The sequence below is a fragment of the Oratosquilla oratoria genome, chromosome 19 (assembly GCF_046742065.1).
Source record: "Oratosquilla oratoria isolate Oo_2021 chromosome 19, ASM4674206v1, whole genome shotgun sequence".
NCBI classification, from domain to species: domain Eukaryota; kingdom Metazoa; phylum Arthropoda; class Malacostraca; order Stomatopoda; family Squillidae; genus Oratosquilla; species Oratosquilla oratoria.
The window spans coordinates 40,208,039-40,225,776 of NC_134795.1; the positions used below are offsets into that span (position 1 = coordinate 40,208,039).

At 42.3% G+C, this 17,738-nt stretch overlaps 1 protein-coding gene across 9 annotated transcripts in view; it reads left to right on the plus strand.

The window, feature by feature from the left end:
• LOC143035849 (shootin-1-like) overlaps positions 1-17,738 on the plus strand; it is an 841,540-nt gene that overhangs the window by 208,630 nt on the left and 615,172 nt on the right. For 7 of the 9 annotated variants that reach the window (XM_076202920.1, XM_076202921.1, XM_076202919.1 and 4 more), the window contains one exon: positions 1,344-1,388. The exons of the other annotated variants lie outside the window; for them this stretch is intronic. In XM_076202920.1, coding sequence (XP_076059035.1) covers positions 1,344-1,388 — 45 coding nt within the window. The remainder of the gene's footprint in view (positions 1-1,343; positions 1,389-17,738) is intronic. 9 annotated transcript variants of the gene reach the window in all.

The window sequence follows — 17,738 nt, forward strand, 5'->3', positions numbered from 1 at the left end:
AGGAAGAGGATGTGATGGGGGAAATATGGGATAGAGGACCTGCTATCCACGAGGAGCTAAGATAAGAAGGAAAAAAGGGTGGAAGGGATGGGAATGGAATGGGTGGGAGTAGGTACGTGCCTTTGACTTGGCTACCTCCCTTATAAGGGGAAAAAAGCTCTTGGTATATAGATAAACATAATGTGTTTTGGAAATTATTGTCATTCTAAAGTGATATTATGCTTAATCTTTTCTGTTCATATTTATATTAGTTTAAATATATCTGGATTATTAGTTTTATTTCATATGTATGACATATTGCTGATATACATCTTACTTGTTGCCAACTCTGGAAATAATTTCCATATGCATTGTGTTATCCCCGCAATTTTATTTTATAGATTGTACTTTAATATCTGTTTATCATATTGCCAATTTATCCAATCCAATCCAATCCAAATTTGATATTAGGTAGCCTGCGTCACTCGACACGATCATGATGCATGAAAAATAAACATAACCTCTGATTTCACTGCAAAGCAGAGAGGGCCACAGGGACTTATGAAAAATGTCTTAGCAGACGAATTATTCGCAGCAGACGACATCATTTCAAATTACAATAAAAAATGGGGAATTTATTTAGCTACCATTGACTTTGAAAAGCACTAGAAATATTTCGGTAAAATTAGACATCTTTAATTTTCATGGTGCCCTTAAGGTTTGTAGCGACGTCGCTGGTTCGTAAAACGAGTCGCTTTATTGTCTATGACTCTATGTCCTTCCATGATCTTAATTGCATCAACGAGGAATTCACAAGTGTTTTATGTAATTCATATATAAGCTCAGTGTTATAATTTGAATGTGATATATTTAATTCATACTGACATAAGCCATTTATTTTACTCTTTCAGGTTTGTGCTAAAAGTTGGAATAAAATTAAATCTCACCAGTGACGTAAGTTGAATGTAGTTCTAATGTAAATTGAAATGTGCAGTATGTTCTGTATTATGTAAAAAAGAGAGCTGTTAGTACTAATTGAAAGATCCAAGAAAGTGTGTTTATTTATAAGCTAATTTATTTTAATTTATCTATATTTTTTTACTTCCTCAATTGTTAGTCTTTGTATTATATTCACTATATATATATATATATATATATATATATATATATATATATATATATATATATATATATATGTATGTATTGCTACTACTGTATTTGTTATATTTGTTATTATTATCATTATCCTTTGACTAGGGTAGTGACCAGGGGTCAGGGATGGTCCTTTTATCTATATATTTTATTTATGTATTTCTTTACTTGTTAATTTTTTGTTTTATTCACGTTTTTATGTATTTTTACAGTGGGCGGGGACCAGAGATGGCTCTTCTCCCACAAAAAGCACAAACGTAAGGGAAACAAATAGATGTTGGATGGGTAGGGAGATGGTGCACGCCTTAACTGGCTTCCTCCCATATAAGGGTGTGTCATGCCTTTGCATGATTATAAAAACAATATTATAATTAGTATTATGTTCTATTTGGTAATACATTATAAGTAGAATAGATACTGTACAAACGTACCGAATGTAGAGAAGTAGTCACTCAAAAAAGTATCGGTTGGTGGTTTTAGGTGTTCGTGGGAGACGAGTGAAACAACAGAATCGATGTTCCTGTACAGTTGGTAGTCGTGACAGAGTTGCGCCCTACATTTCCCCCCCGTTAAAATACGTGGTGTAGAATAAGCATTTAATGCGTGAAGATGTGACCAAATTTGAAATCACATTTGCACCAACAAGAATTGTTAATATTTTATTGTTACTGAAATCACACACATTCACACACTCTGCATGATGGCGCAGTGGTAGCGATCGTAACTACTGGCACAGCGGGCTGGATTCGAATCCCGCACAGGGCTGAAATAATTCCAGTATCACTGCGTTGCGAGTCGTTACTCCAGCTCTCGTGGGTGGAAATTGGGTGTTTGTGTGCGTATTAGGTCACAGTATTACCCATAGATCGGTCTTACGAGCTCTGAGCTCTCTTCCGGGAGATTAATGGCTGTCGACCGCGAGTCCAACGCGTGATCCAAGACCAAGGTGGTGAATCACACACATACACACACACTCCACAGCTCCTTAGCACTTAACAGGTTGTTACTTCCAAGTAATAAAACATTTGTGTAATATATAAACTTACATATACCAAAGGCTTCCCCCCCCCTTTATAAAAGGCATAGAAACCACTCCCCTACATATTCCACTCTCCTTCCTCCCTTTCATTTTGGCACCTCCTGGATGACGGGTCAGCCCTGCATCCTGTCCACTCCCCTGGGTCAGAAGCAGTGTCTTCACTGAATGCTGCTATAATATCTCTTTGTCGCGGCTCGTGCCGCTTAAATTGTTCTTATCGGCTTAAGAAACCTGCACAGCGAAGCTATAGCGATAATCCTATACCACACTCCTGGTCATATGGCCAATTCCCGAAGGTTGAGTGTGGTTGAATTTTCCGCCAAAATCATCGGAAATTTAAAATTCCCGGCTCTGTGCAGGCATGCGCATTGTCGACCCCACCTCCCCCTCCCTACCCCTCCCTTCTTACCCGGCTGCCCGGCTAGCTGAGCTCACTTCAATGAGAAATGAAGGCTTCGCCTGTGGGAGGAGGGAGGGACCCTAAATCTGTGCAGGTTTCTTAAGCCGATAAAAACAATTTAAGCGGCACGAGCCGCGACAAAGAGATATTATCGGCTGAAAGAAACCTGCACAGCGAAGCTATGCATGAGACGAGGACAGGTGGGAGGAGAGGTGAAGCCTGATTCAAACCGTTATTACGTGTGTCTTTCCTATGGGAGACTTATTCATTTTATCACTCAGTAGAGGGGAGAAAGAAACGTCAAGTACCCACATCGAAGAATGTGACATGCACAACATTGCGCTGTTCACACGATGCGTAAATTATACGAAATTCGTATCCTGTTCAGCGGTTTCTGGCCCCTCCCCACTCCTCGATCGCCCTTTGCCCCCTCCACTCCCCTTTTTTTTTTTTTTTTTTTTTTTTATGAGATGATAGGGGTGGAGCCGTTTCCATGGCGACACATGGGCCAGGGGTGACCGAGTGGTAGAGACACCGTGTCCCCAAGGGAGTCGTCGATGTTCAGCCCCTAGGTCCCGCACCCGCCCCACCGAGTGGGTGCGGAGAAACGCCAGCGATGCCACAAAGTCCCTGATGCTGTGGGCGTGCGGGGCATGGCCCGGGTCGGCTCTCTCCCACAGAACGGAAAGGCAGGTGTGCCCGGGACCTCGGGGTTAGGGGAATCCTAAATTTCGAGTTATAGAAGAGATGATCCTCAAAAATCTCTTCCGTGTGGTCCACGTAGTCTTCGAACGCACGGACCGGGCGCAGTGGATGTGGGCGTCCTCCCTCCCGGAAGGATTGTATTCTGAGTGGGCCAACCATGTCGTCCGCTCGGCCGTTCCTGGCCAGGAATGTTGGTGATGGAGAGAGGGTTAGGGCCGAGCTGTCCTCCTCCAGTTTGGAGACAGACGGGTGGCGGTTGATTGCCACCAGCTGTGAAGCCCTGTAGTCCGTAGTCAAGGCGAGCAGAAAGACGACACGTTGAGGGAAGTGAACTTCCTCCATAATGGCCCTTTCGAACGCCAGGTACTGCAGAACACGATGCAAGGACCAGGCCAGGACCGGATGATGTCTCGGCTCTCTCGAGGCGCTGATCCCCTTCCTTAGGAGGGTTCGCGCCCTCTGTGGCACTCGGATGTTCATGCCCAAGCGTAGCGGATCAGTGAGGGCTGTATAGTGAGGCAAGATAGTTGCCGGTGCCCTGTTGGTGGAGGTAGCCAGCCAAGTCAGGAAGTCCGGAACCATGCTGGCGGAGATGGTCACCATCGCGCGTCTCCGAAGGCAGTTCCGGAATCTCCTTCAGCAGGACCCACACTGTCGCACTGAGGACGGAAGGTGAGCTCTGAGCATCTTGTCTGCTGCCTCTGTAGAGAAGAGTTGGCTGAGAGCTCCCCATAGAAACTCCAAGTATCAAATTGGAGTGACGCTTGAAGAGGCGTGGTAAGGCTGTTGGCTAGGCAGGCTGACCCCAGTAGAAGGGGAGAAGGGCCCCATCTCATTAGCTCCCCGAACCACGGCTGGGTTGGCCAGTAGGGAGCTATCAGGAGGACCTGACCATTGAAGGACCTGTGGGTCTGCATCACCTTCAGGAGGACTAGTGTCGCTGGAGGAGGAAAAGAATACGTACTTCCAGCTATTCCAGTCCTCCGTGAAGGCGTCTGGGCCTCCTGTGCGTGTCCTTTGGATGCAGGTGAGGTAGAGGGGGAGCTGGGTCGTGTTTGGGGAGGCAAACAGGTCCACCTCTGGGGTGCCGTAGTGGAGGGAGAGCGACTCGAACACTTGTGGGCGTAGTTGCTACACTACGAAGGTCTCTTGAAACCTGGATAGAGCGACCGGCGTAGGGGCCCCGACCGAAGCCCGGGACGCAACAAGCTGTGGAGTGCTAAGGGTATCGGCCCGGGCAGGTCACGCGGGAGAAGTAGTAGGCTCCTGTCGACCTCCCGTACCAGCCGTCGGCGCCCCAAGCGGCTCAGTGGAAGGGCCGAAGTCGCGAAGTTGAGGTACCCCCCCCCCCCCCGCCACTGAAGGAGGGAGAACGTGTGAGAGAAACACGCTTTCTTGGCGCAGGGGAGCACCCGAAGACCGCTGACTGTGTCCTACTCAATCCCAAGCCAATGAAGTCCCTGTATGGGAGCAAGGGCAGACCCGTTCCAGTCCACCCCGAACTCCACGTCCGCCAACACTCTCAGAGCCACTGAGATGTCGGCCGATGCACCCTCCCCGGTGGGCAAATGCATCAACTAGCCGTCTAGGAACCTGAGTGTGGAGACGCTTGCTTCCGTCCAGCGTACGCCTACCACTCTCACTAGTTTCGTGAAGATCCTCGGGGAAAGCGAGAGACCGAAAGGGAGTATGCGAGGCCGAGTTCGTTTCCGAGCGACCTCGTCCGTGGGCATTAGTCAAGAGGCTTCGTCCTGGGTGAAGACGTTCCCTGAGCGTCTCCCACTAAGACGGGCCTGAACCCTCGGTATGTATCCAACTTACCCCAAGTCTTCCCGCGGGAAGTCCTCGAAGCCCGTGGCGAGCGTTCTCATCCAATAGTGTGTTATGGCAGTTTGTGACGTCTCTTCACCCACAAGCGGACTTCTATATGTTTAATACCCAGTGACATCATGTGATTATACTGTGACGTCACCGGATTTAATCATGGCGCCATAGGATCGTCTCGTGACGTCACAGACACAAATTGACGTCATAGGACTACATGGTGACGTCAATTTATCACATAATGACGTCATCTTATCATACCGTGACATCACTGAGTCACAGTGAGCGTTGAAATAAATTTTGACATGGTAAAACTCTGGACCATCATGACTGTAGATTAATTTAAATTGAATAGGAAAAGTCATGTTCATTTCGACCTAAGTCACAGTGAGCGTCGAAATTAATTTTAACATGGTAAAATTCTCGACGATCATGACTGTAGATTAGCTCAAGTTGAATAGGAAAGTCATGTTCACTTCGTCCAGAGTCACAGTGAGTTTTGAAATTAATTAAACATGGTAAAATTCTCGACCATCATGACTGTAGAATAGCTTAAGTTGAATAGGAAAAGTCATGTTTATGTCGACCTGAGTCACAATGGGTGTTGAAATTAGTTTTGATATGGTAAAGTTCTTAACCATCATGACTATAGGCTTATGTTGAATAGGAAAAGTCATGTCCCTTTCGACCTGAGTCAGAGTGAGCGTCGAAATTAATTTTAACATGGTAAAATTCTCGACCATCATGACTGTAGATTAGTTTAAGTTGAATAGGAAAAGTCATACCCATTTCGACCTGAGTCACAGTGAGCGTCGAAATTGATTTTAACATGGTAAAATTCTCGACCATCATGACTGTAGATTAGCTTAGGTTGAATAGGAAAAGTCATGTCCATTTCGACCTGAGTCACAGTGAGCGTCGAAATTAATTTTAACAATTTTAAAAGTCTCGACCATCATGGCTGTAGATCAGCTCAAGTTGAATAGGAAAAGTCATGGTCCTTTCGACCTGAGTCCCAGTGAGCGTTGAAATTGATTTTAACATGGTAAAATTCTTGACCATTATGATTCTAGATTAGCTTAAGTTGAATAGGAAAAGTCATGTCCATTTCGACCTGAGTCACAGTGAGCGTCGAAATTGATTTTAACATGGTAAAATTCTCGACCATCATGACTGTAGATTAGCTCAAGTTGAATAAGAAAAGTCATGTTCATTTCGACCCGAGTCACAGTGAGCGTCAAAATTTATTTTAACATGGTAAAATTCTCGACCATCATGACTGTAGATTAGCTCAAGTTAAATAGGAAAAGTCATGTCCATTTCGACCTGAGTCACAGTGAGCGTCGAAATTGATTTTAACATGGTAAAATTCTCGACCATCATGACTGTAGATTAGCTCAAGTTGAATAGGAAAAGTCATGTCCATTTCGACCTGAGTCACAGTGAGCGTCGAAATTAAATTTAACATGGTAAAATTCTCGACCATCATGACTGTAGAATAGCTTAAGTTAAATAGGAAAAGTCATGTTCATTTCGACCTGAGTTTTTTTTTTTTTTTTTAATGGTCAAGGCATTTTATCTATACAATACCTAGCACTTTGCGTCAACTTAAACTGTACTATTTAAATAATTTTCCTCTTCTCATTACGCTAAATGTTAGTATTTTAACTTTGAACCGATTTATACTAATTCTAACACTAGACACCCTAAGCCAAAAGTTCTTTTGTGTTTTACTTGGGGGTGGAACATCAGGTAAGTCATCTTAAAACTCAAGCCAGGTGAAGTTGACAAGAGGTTGGCTGTGGCTCAAGAGAAGAGCTGTGTGGTAACATGGTATTTATTTATTTTTATATATATATATATATATATATATATATGTTTTTTTTTTTTTTTTTTTTTTTTTTTTTTTTTTTTTTTTGCTTAAGAAACATGGAAGGAGGGTGGTGCCGTGAGGCGTTAGACCATTGAAGGTCGGAGGTATGGTGCTGCCGAGGCCTGATGATCCTCGGGGCGCCACCCTCCGTATCATAAGACACGTCCCCTTGTCTTCCGGGAAGCCCGGGTTCTTACCACGGACGACTCGAAGACGTATGGGGAACGGATTACGAGTGGAAATGTCAGACTACGCCTAGGGCCTGACAGAGCAAGCCATAAGGCGTTAGAGGGTCATTACTGGTCGGAGGTATGGGGCTGCCAAGAGGCCTGATGATCCTCGGGAGCACCCCCCTCCGTACCACAGGACACGTTCCCACGTCTTCCGAGAGGCCCGGGTTCTACCACGGACGGCCTGAAGACGGGGACGGATTGCGATCGTATATGGTCAAAGTCTACGCCTAGGTCCTGATACAAACCGTGAGGCAATAGAGGACCTATGATAGTCGGAGGTATGGGGCTGCCGAGAGGCCTGAGGACCCTGGGGGGCGCCACCCTCCGTACCATAAGCCACGTTCCCACGTCTTCCGAGAGGCCCGGGTTCTTACCACGGACGGCCTGAAGACGGGGACGGATTGCGATCGTATATGGTCAAAGTCTACGCCTAGGGCTTGATACAAACCGTGAGGCAATAGAGGACCGATGATGGTCGGAGGTATGGGGCTGCCGAGAGGCCTGAGGACCTTCGGGGGGCGCCACCCTCCGTACCATAAGACACGTTCCCACGTCTTCCGAGAGGCCCGGGTTCTTACCACGGACGGCCTGAAGACGGGGACGGATTGCGATCGTATATGGTCAAAGTCTACGCCTAGGGCTTGAAACAAACCGTGAGGCAATAGAGGACCGATAATGGTCGGAGGTATGGGGCTGCCGAGAGGCCAGAGGACCTTGGGGGGCGCCACCCTCCGTACCATAAGACACGTTCCCACGTCTTCCGAGAGGCCCGGGTTCTTACCACGGACGGCCTGAAGACGGGGACGGATTGCGATCGTATATGGTCAAAGTCTACGCCTAGGGCTTGATACAAACCGTGAGGCAATAGAGGACCGATAATGGTCGGAGGTATGGGGCTGCCGAGAGGCCTGAGGACCTTGGGGGGCGCCACCCTCCGTACCATAATACATGTTCCCACGTCTTCCGAGAGGCCCGGGTTCTTACCACGGACGGTTCGAAGACGGGAACGGATTGTGCTCGTATAATATCAAAGTCTACGCCTAGGTCCTGACAATCCAAGCTGTGGGACCGTAGAACTTAGGTAAGGGGCCGCCGACACCAGAAGCCCCCCTCCGCACTACCAGACTCACAGCAACGGGCACAAGCCGGAGCACAAGAAATAAGAAGGTAACATTTGGATCACTAAAAGGGTAGTCGAAGAATGGGACAAACCAGCAGGAAACGGGACCGCCTGCTCCTATGTGGGCAGCAAGTTGACCACTCTGTCCCGTTTCCGCGATGTGAGTGAGCTCAGCTAGCCGGGCAGCCGGGTAAGAAGGGAGGGGGAGGTGGGGTCGACAATGCGCATGCCTGCACAGAGCCGGGAATTTTAAATTTCCGATGATTTTGGCGGAAAATTCAACCACACTCAACCTTCGGGAATTGGCCATATGACCAGGAGTGTGGTATAGGATTATCGCTATAACTTCGCTGTGCAGGTTTCTTTCAGCCGATAATGTAGACGCACATTTTTAAACTACAAAGCTATGAGAAACACTGGCGCATTGATACACAGGCGTACCAACAATTTCCAAGTCTTTTGAACAATGTGTCAGAGTTAAATTAAGCGTTTAGTTACGTCCATTTCTGTACGATTTCTTACCGATACTTTTTTAGTGACTAAATTATACGTTTTAAATTTCTTGCCAGACCGCGGGCGTTAGGGCCCAGTCACGCCAAGCTTACGACCCGCTTCCGACCACCGGCTAGCAAGCTGATAGGTACGTTTGTCTGTTTATATATATATATATATATATATATATATATATATATATATATATATATATATATATATATATATGTGTGTGTGCAGGAAAAACACTGGAAGCGTGTGTTCTTGAAAATGCAAAGTTGTCCACGAAAAAAAAAACCTATTAAAGCAGAGCGCTTTCGTGTATTCACATCTTCAGTGCAAATAATATGTATTATTTGCACTGAAGATGTGAATACACGAAAGCGCTCTGTTTTAATAGTTTTTCTTCGTGGTCAACCTTGCATATATATATATATATATATATATATATATATATATATATATATATATATATATGATAAAAAAAATCAAGACGCAATTGGAATGAATCTCGCCTTCCTCGTCATGAAGATGAAGATGAAATAGCCTGGCGCTAACCATGAGGGAAACAAAAGTGCCACCGTCGTAAACTTGGTGTGACTGGGGCTTTATAGATAAATTCGTTTAATACGTATAGCCTAACTACACATGTGATTCATCTAGTGGTGTGAGAACGGAAGGAGTATGAATGACGTCCATAACGAATTCATTGAGTGACGTCATACCCACGCAAGTATATGAACACTTCCGAAGGGTACACAAAGAGGATTAAAAAGTATAGTGAGTTGAGAAATGAGTAGAGAGGGTAGAGAGTGTAGAAGAAAAAAAAAATGCAGATCCTACAGAGACAGACATAAATTATATCATCTCTTCGTCGACCAGGAATGTGACGGAAAGAACTGTCACCATGCTATGTCGATTCTTCTGTCGACCCTCAATATCGATTCTTCGTCGATCAGGAATGTGACGGAAAGAACCGTCACCGTACTACGTCGATTCATTTGTCGACCCTAAATATCGGTTCTTCGTCGATCAAGAATGTGACGGAAAGACCCGTGACCGTACTACGTCGATTCTTGTGTCGACCTATATCGTCTCTTCGTCCATTAGGAAACGAAAAGACTCGTCACCATACTACGTCGATTCTTGTGTCGACCCTCAATATCGACTCTAAGTCGATCGTGGGTGTGATGGAAGGACCCATCACCGTCTTGAAGTTAGCTCATCGTCGACCCTCCACATGCCCTGGCCTGAATCAAATCGTCGAACTCTTAGAAAATCGTTCTATACCAGAGGACTCTCATTAAGTAAATGTTATTTCACAATCACTACCAGTAACTAGATAAATAAATTACAGTGTGTTCAGAATTTGTCAATCAGGCATTTTTTTGTGATATAGTTCAATCTTGTAACAAATGTATATATTTAATATATCAAGGTGATATTAAATGTAGCTGTAACACTGGGCAACAAAAAAATTTTTTTTGCCTGGTGTTTGAAATATTTCAGCGAATTCTTATGTGATTTTGCCTGCTAAATTAAAAAAATGGCTTCAGTTTTCCCCTATCAGGTCTAGTTTTCTGACTCTTCTTATTTCCATTTTAGTTACGTTGGATGATAAAAATCCTCATAAAATCTATTCGAACAGTATACAAGAATTGATATTTGGTGGCTTTTGGAATTAAACAAGACTGTTTCCTTAACAAAGTATTTTTTTCATACATGAGCAAAACATAGGAAGAAATAGCGAGGCCATTATACAGAAAAGAGCACAAATAGAAAAATGAAATAAAAGCTTTATGGCACAAAATTCAAGGAATAAATTTACGTTTCATAGTGTGCCGTGAATGTTGAGCCGCTGGTGAATCTCATTTTATAAACACCAACAGTAGTCTGCCATCATTACAGAGTCCCAACGTCCTTGGTACCGAGTTTCCATTTCCTTGATATCCTGATGAAGTCGTTCACCTTGTTCATCGCTAACATCTCCGAGATTTTCAGAAAAACGATCAAGGTGACTGAAAAGAAAATGCATTTTGATGCTCATATTTGCACCAATTTCACCAAAAGTTGATATTAAGTTGGCAACAAGATCCTTATAGTTGTCACTTTTGTGGTTCCCAGGGAAATTTTGCACTACTTCAACAAATGCGCGCCATGCTGATGCTTCAGGTTCACTCATCGTTTTCATGAAGTTTGTGTCCTTCAAGAGCTTACGGATTTGTGGTCCATCAAAAATCCCTGCTTTCAGTTTTTCAATCGTCAGTTCTGGAAATACATAGCAGATATATTTGAAACACTACCCATTTTTATCAACTAAAGGTTCTTCCAATATATTGACAGCTCTACGTGGAACCATATCTGTTCGAGGCGGCCAGTCTTTCTTAACATAGTGGTTTACTCGGTCTCTGCTGTCCCACATACAAAGAAAGCATGGGTATTTGGTATAACCAGATTGCTGTCCATGAGAAAGTTCACCATCTTCAAGTAAACACAGATGACCCATTTATGATCATGGTACCGTATCTTCTTTAAAACTTACTTAATTTCTTCATATTTTTCCGTAAGAGTTGTTGAGTGGGTAAGTGGGACAGCCATACAAATTCCCGTTGTGCAACAATACACTTTTTAAACTACGCTTAGAGCTGTCTATGAAAAGATGCCATTCTCTAGAAGATTCTCTTCTTTCAGTCGGGAAGCCAACAGTTCTGCTGAGTTTTTGGGGAGGTTCAAGTCACGAACTAGACTCATTCAGCTCCTGGGAGAAAAGCTGAAGTAAAGTCGTACCTGAAAAGTCTTCATCTCCAGTGTCATCTTCAGGTGATGAGATTTCTTCAGTTGAGGGCAAAGTTATCTGAGGCAAGACACTGAAGACAGGAATAGGAGGCTCTTCACTGTGTGGAACCGGTCTGATAGCTGAGGCAAGATTAGGATAGACAAGCGTTTGTCGGTTTTTCCTGTTAATACCCTTCAAATTTAGGGCACAAAAGTAGCAGTCATCTAAGTGATTTTTGGGTTCCCGCTACACCATTGGTACAGCGAATTTCATATCATACTTTTCCTTGTCCCTTTAGTCCACTGTCGCATATGCTCTGTACATTGTTATTGGCAAATACTATGCGGTGCCCAGTATTTATCTTGGTCTCCCAGCTTGACCCCAAAATATGCCATATAAGCTCTTTCAACAAAGTCCGTGATGTTTTTCCGATTTTCAGGCAAAGTGTATTCTCCACAAACGTAACAAAACACTTTTGGAGAATTTACGCAAAACCTTCTGGAAGACGGCATCTTGCTCATTTTTTGTTGCTGAATTCACCACATCTCAAAAAATCTGGAAAAATAGAAAATTAGAATTCGATATGGCAAAGAAAATTAAAGTGGACGTACGCACATTGTGATTACATGGAAATTCGGTAACTTCAAAACTAGACCTGATTGGTCAAAATTAAGGTTATTTTCGGATTCAGGAGACCAAGTTTCTATAGGAATGACTTATATTTCCTGGACACCAAAAACCTTGTAGGCCAGTGTGATATTAGCTTTCCGGCTATATTTGGCTTCTGGAACGTCTCTTCTAAATGTTCAACAGTAATCAGCTAGCAAAGAAGGGCTCCACTTTCCTTAGTACCGAGTTTCCATATTCAAAATGTCCTGGTGAAACCTCTCGTCGTGCTCGTCAATTGACTGTACCAAATGAGAGTCCAAGAAGTGGATTTATAGGCTCATATTGTATCCCAGGTTTTTGTATGAAGTCTATGCAAACTTTCTTCAATGCTTTCTATGCAGCATTTTCAACATCAGTAAGCACTTCATCGAACTTTTGATCTTACATCAGTTCCCTAATCTTTCTTTGATTCTGGCGTCACTTTGTGTGGGGAATATTTCTCAAATATTTGAACCCCTCGCCAATTTTATCCATACCTTTGACAAACTTCTTCATTACAAAGGTAGATAATTTTTCTCGGGATCAACAAGTGGAGTACCAATGGCATTCTTCTGTCATGGAACCAATTATCACTTTGGCCATACTTTCTTTATGTAGTCACTTCTTTTCTGACCGTCTCACTCACAAAGAAAGCAACAAAACTTAGTGTGACCATCTGCACTTCAAGTGAAAGTGCCACTACCTTTGGTCAACACAGATATTCCATTTGAATTCCTCATACTTTATTTTTGTTTTGTTTTTTGCAATCAAAGCTTCATACTCTTATATGTTTCCTTCATATTAGCTGCATGAGACAGAGGAACAGAGGGAAACTTATTTCCATTAGTAGGACTGCCTTCAAGCTTACTTTGGAAGAGTCAATAAACAAGTGCCACTCAATTGTGTTATACTCACGATCAAGGTCTTTCATAAAGACTGGACATCATTGCAGAATAGCAGACCATCCTCAAGTGAGGAAATTTTCTTGGAAACAATGATGATCACAACAGAAAAAATGAATATTCAAATCCAGTGAAATAATATTCTCTCGCTTCCTCCGTAGTTGATATTGTGTTCTAAATGTTATATGTTAATTGATATTTTATAATCTCACATATATATTTAAATAAGGATTCCTAGTAATAATTTTTTGTAAATGATAAATGTTCATTTAATTTTCTCCTTCCCTCTTATTTGATAAGAACCTGGCTAAAATTCAATCACTAACACATAGTGACGTAATAGGGTGAAGAAGCCTTTTGGTATTAGGCCATGGGGCAAAATGGGTATGGGGCTTAATTTTTTAGTTCGTGGTGACTTTCAAGGGGCAGGAGAATACTACTTGATTTAGGTCTGTAGCAGTCAGGACTGCCAGAAAATGCAAAGTTCCCGCAAAAAAGTTGCTCCTTAATTAGTAATTAGCCACTAATTAACACCACGTTAGTATAGTGAAAACGCCTTAAAAACAAGCAAGAATTATATAGAAGCAATGTGTAACATTTTAAAGTAACTGAAGATATGTTATTACAGCTGATATAAAATTATGTAATAAGGAAGTAAAAGGTTGCCCTCTAGTGGTGATGTTAGGAATGATACAGTGAATTTTCCTATTACCGACCTTGGTATACTATGACTAACAAACTTTCAAATTCCACAGACTTTGAAGCAAGGTGGACATCATAATATGATCAATATTTCCGATGACACTTTCATCTTTCTGAATTCTATTCATCCAGGTCTTTTTTTCCCCTTTCAGCCGTATTTTGGCATTCTTTGGCTATTGCAGCACGTTGGTGATGGCTTAGCAACCATCTGTTCACAGCTCTCTTATTCAGTGTAAGGCCTTTCATACCACCTTTGGTTTTAAAGTCTCTGTTAACTGTTTCAATTTTGCTCAATGGCCATGTCACATGCAACAGAGGAAAACCCGTATCTGTCCTGCCTCTGGACAACAAATTCACCATTCATGGAGCTTTTTCCAATTTCAGGGTTGATATTTCCAAGGTTTTCCATTTCTGAAATATGTGCAGGTAGATATCTTGAATAGTTCACCCTGTCATAACCAAAAAACCATGGAAGAACATGTTTCAGTGTAGCAAGGTGAAGCTGCCAATTACTTTTTCTTGTCCCTTAATTTTCCATGTGGGACGCAAAAATCTCTGAATCTACATGTACAAACGTTATTTGTAAAATTAATCATATTGAATATAACTGTCACTTAATAACAGTTCCAATCTTGAATGAATAAAGTATACAGTAGAATTGTCCAAATAAAACCAAGCAAATATCCCTCCTACAGCACAGGCCTGTGGTTGGAAGTTTCCCGGCTTGGTTATCACGACAAGGTCTCATTCAGGCCTGTTTTGTGGGTTTATGTTTAAATTACCTGATTCATATTCACATCTGGACAGGGCTTCCCGTCGTCGGGTTCTTGAATGGGCAACTTTGACATATTTCTCCCCTTTGCAAGTTATACACTGCTCTGGCAGCACATGGCGATTTCTTTTTGATACCGACGGTTGTTTCAGGCCAGCAGAACATGAAGGAGTTAAGCGCCTAGCACTTTTTCGAGGTGGAGTTGCAGTGACATCCTCAGGGATGGTATTATTCAGTTTTGCGCAACGCTTGATAGCCCTTTCTATCTTCGTCTTATCAGTGAACCTCCTGTAGCACTGTATATGGTACCCAAGTCCATCTAAGTTCGCACACTCTTCAAAAGTTTCTGACAATTTCTCGGCAACAGCACGTTGTATACCATCTAGATATTTCCATTTCTTAGTACACTCCTTAATTTTTGTCAAACAGTTCTCAGAAATAGGTAAAACAGCACTTTTTTATTCAGAGACAATGTGAATGCAGCAATCAATGGGGGCTGCCATCTTGCTGATTGGCAAATGTGTCACGAGCCCCCTATTGCTTACAATGGAAACTAAGAAAGTACAGTGTTGCCGCCTATTATCCACAAGCTAAACTAAGCCTTAATGGTATGATTAAAAAGGGCTAGTAAAAAACTTTGGAGCAACTTTTGAAGTGGGAACTTTTTGAAATTTACTTGAAAATGACCTTTTCTCTGAAATAAAAAATAATTTAAGTTGGCCTTTGAGAGTCACCACGAATTGACAAAATACCGATTTTGCCCCATGGCCTATATGTGTCTACTACAGAACGTTTGAAAGACAGAATGTCGAATGGTGAAAATGTCGACACGACAGATGGTAGAATGCGACATAATGTCGAAATATGCATTTCACTGATTACTCGGTCATGTGTGCCTTTTATATTAGTGGCACTTGACTAATCATGACTAAAAGAGGTTGTTTGAAGATGGATATTGTTTTAAAGAAAATCTAACTGCAATAAAGACCGATATTTCCCAAATCACTCGACCCATCATTGCCGGCATGATTTTCTTCTTTAACATAACAATGAAGACAAAACAACTTAAACAACAGTCACTTATACCAGTTCAATTGCAATTAAATTAATTAGAGGAATATTAATGAAACCACAGTGAATTGGGATTGCCTTATTGCAGTTGATAATGAAATCACACAAACTAAAGTTTAACGTTTATTTCTATGTACACTGTACTATCGAAGACACCTCAATGATTGAATGATTGCCTTATTCCAGTTGGTGATGAAATCACTCAAAACAAAGTTTTATGTTCATTTGATAATCTATTTTATATGTAAACTTCTTTTCACATTTTTTATACATAGATTTAAATATACAAGTATTGGTACTAATGGATGTTATACATTATATCAGAAAAAATCAATATGAAATATCAAAAGTTAGACCTTCAACATATTCTTGAATGGATCGGTCGTCATACTGGGAAACACTGCGCAATATCCGTTTATTTGTTTATCTAACTGACTTCCTTGATTTAGATGGCTCATGTCCAGCGATGACTTGTGAGAGGACAGTTTCTATGTGGGTTTGTTCATCTTGTATACGAAGTATAAACTCGTAGATACTTGGGTGAGCCTTACCAACGACTACTTGAAAGCGTCGATGCCATCCTTCAGGGTGGTTTGTCGTTCTCGGTTCTTCCTGGATTACACGGTAATAAACACTCCATACCTCCAGTGGAAAACTTGGCTTTGTCCATGATCCACGACGCAGAGAAATGGCGAGGCTATGTATTGGTGTTCGTTGACTGGTATTGATAGTATCCGATGTATGTTTCTTTGATGTAATTTACGAAAGGGTCACATTCAGGAGGCATATCTGAAATAAGTTCATGAAAGGCTCTTGAGATGACGGAAGGGAAACAAAAGCTGTGCAAAACCGCTGTCGTTCACGTACATTTCACTGAAACCCAAATCCACAACCTTTCTCCAGTGAGCTTGAGCAAAGTGAAAGAAACAGGCTTCGACCTTCTGCACAGACAGGATATCCTTTGCAGCTTCCATCGCAGCACGTTCAAAATCACTTCTGTAAATATTGACTCTCAGATCCAGACCGCGTTGTGATGCAGCTTCTTGGATGGCTGAGAAGATACGACAATATGAGTCTTCGGTTTTCTTGGTTGTCAACACGAAAAGGAGAGGCAGCATTTGCCCCATCACTGGTGCATGCAGGGTGTAGATTTGATAAAACAATCCCGGGGTGACGTCAAAAGTGCCATCGCCGTACCATAGGCCTACCGAAAAAATTGATAAATTTTTCAGGTTGTTGTTAGAACATTTCATTGTTGCCAAAACTAATATCAGCCATGATCCAAGGATCCCTTGTTTTGTCTTGATGTAAGGATCAGTTAGGGTAAGGTCTGCCTCTGAATCATCCTTTTGATGCTCGACTTTTCCGGAAGATATCCATGAACCTCTTCTGGAATATGGCTGGAGAGTTCTTGGCATATTATCTACGATGTCCCTTCCAAAGTTTCTTTGGCGATGGACAACGATTGCTGGACCTCAACCCTTGCAGGATTTGGTCCATGTACATTGTGAGCTTTTGTGGTTACTATCACATCATCAACAGTTGCAGCTTTTCCTGAACAGGCACGTTCCTCGCAGCGCCAGTATATTTTTTCCTTAACACATTTGTTTTTGGTGTAAAGAAAACCTTCATATGAAAGTTTTTTCCTCCCTTTTGAGCAACGAAGAATTCTGCCATGTTTTATTTGTACTGTATTCGAATGAATGTAGTTCAAGAATTTATTTTGAAATTAAAATATTCACTTTATGTACAGTCAAAAAGTTTTTTCCTACTTTTTGGGGAACGAAAAATTCTGGTGGCTGCTGAGTCTTCTCAGTTACTCACCTTCCAATTTCTTACAGAGAATACACCTATTTCAGTCACTTTAAATACTGATGCAGAATGTAGTCTCATAAGAAGAAAAGCTTATTATGCTCTCCGGGATTTGTACAATCTCCCTTTATCTCCTTTTTGTAATAGTTTGCATTCCCTTAAGGTTTTCCTCGTATGCTTCATTTTTCCATGTCACTTTTGTTGTTGTATCTGGTATTGCTCTTATGTGTAATTGCCT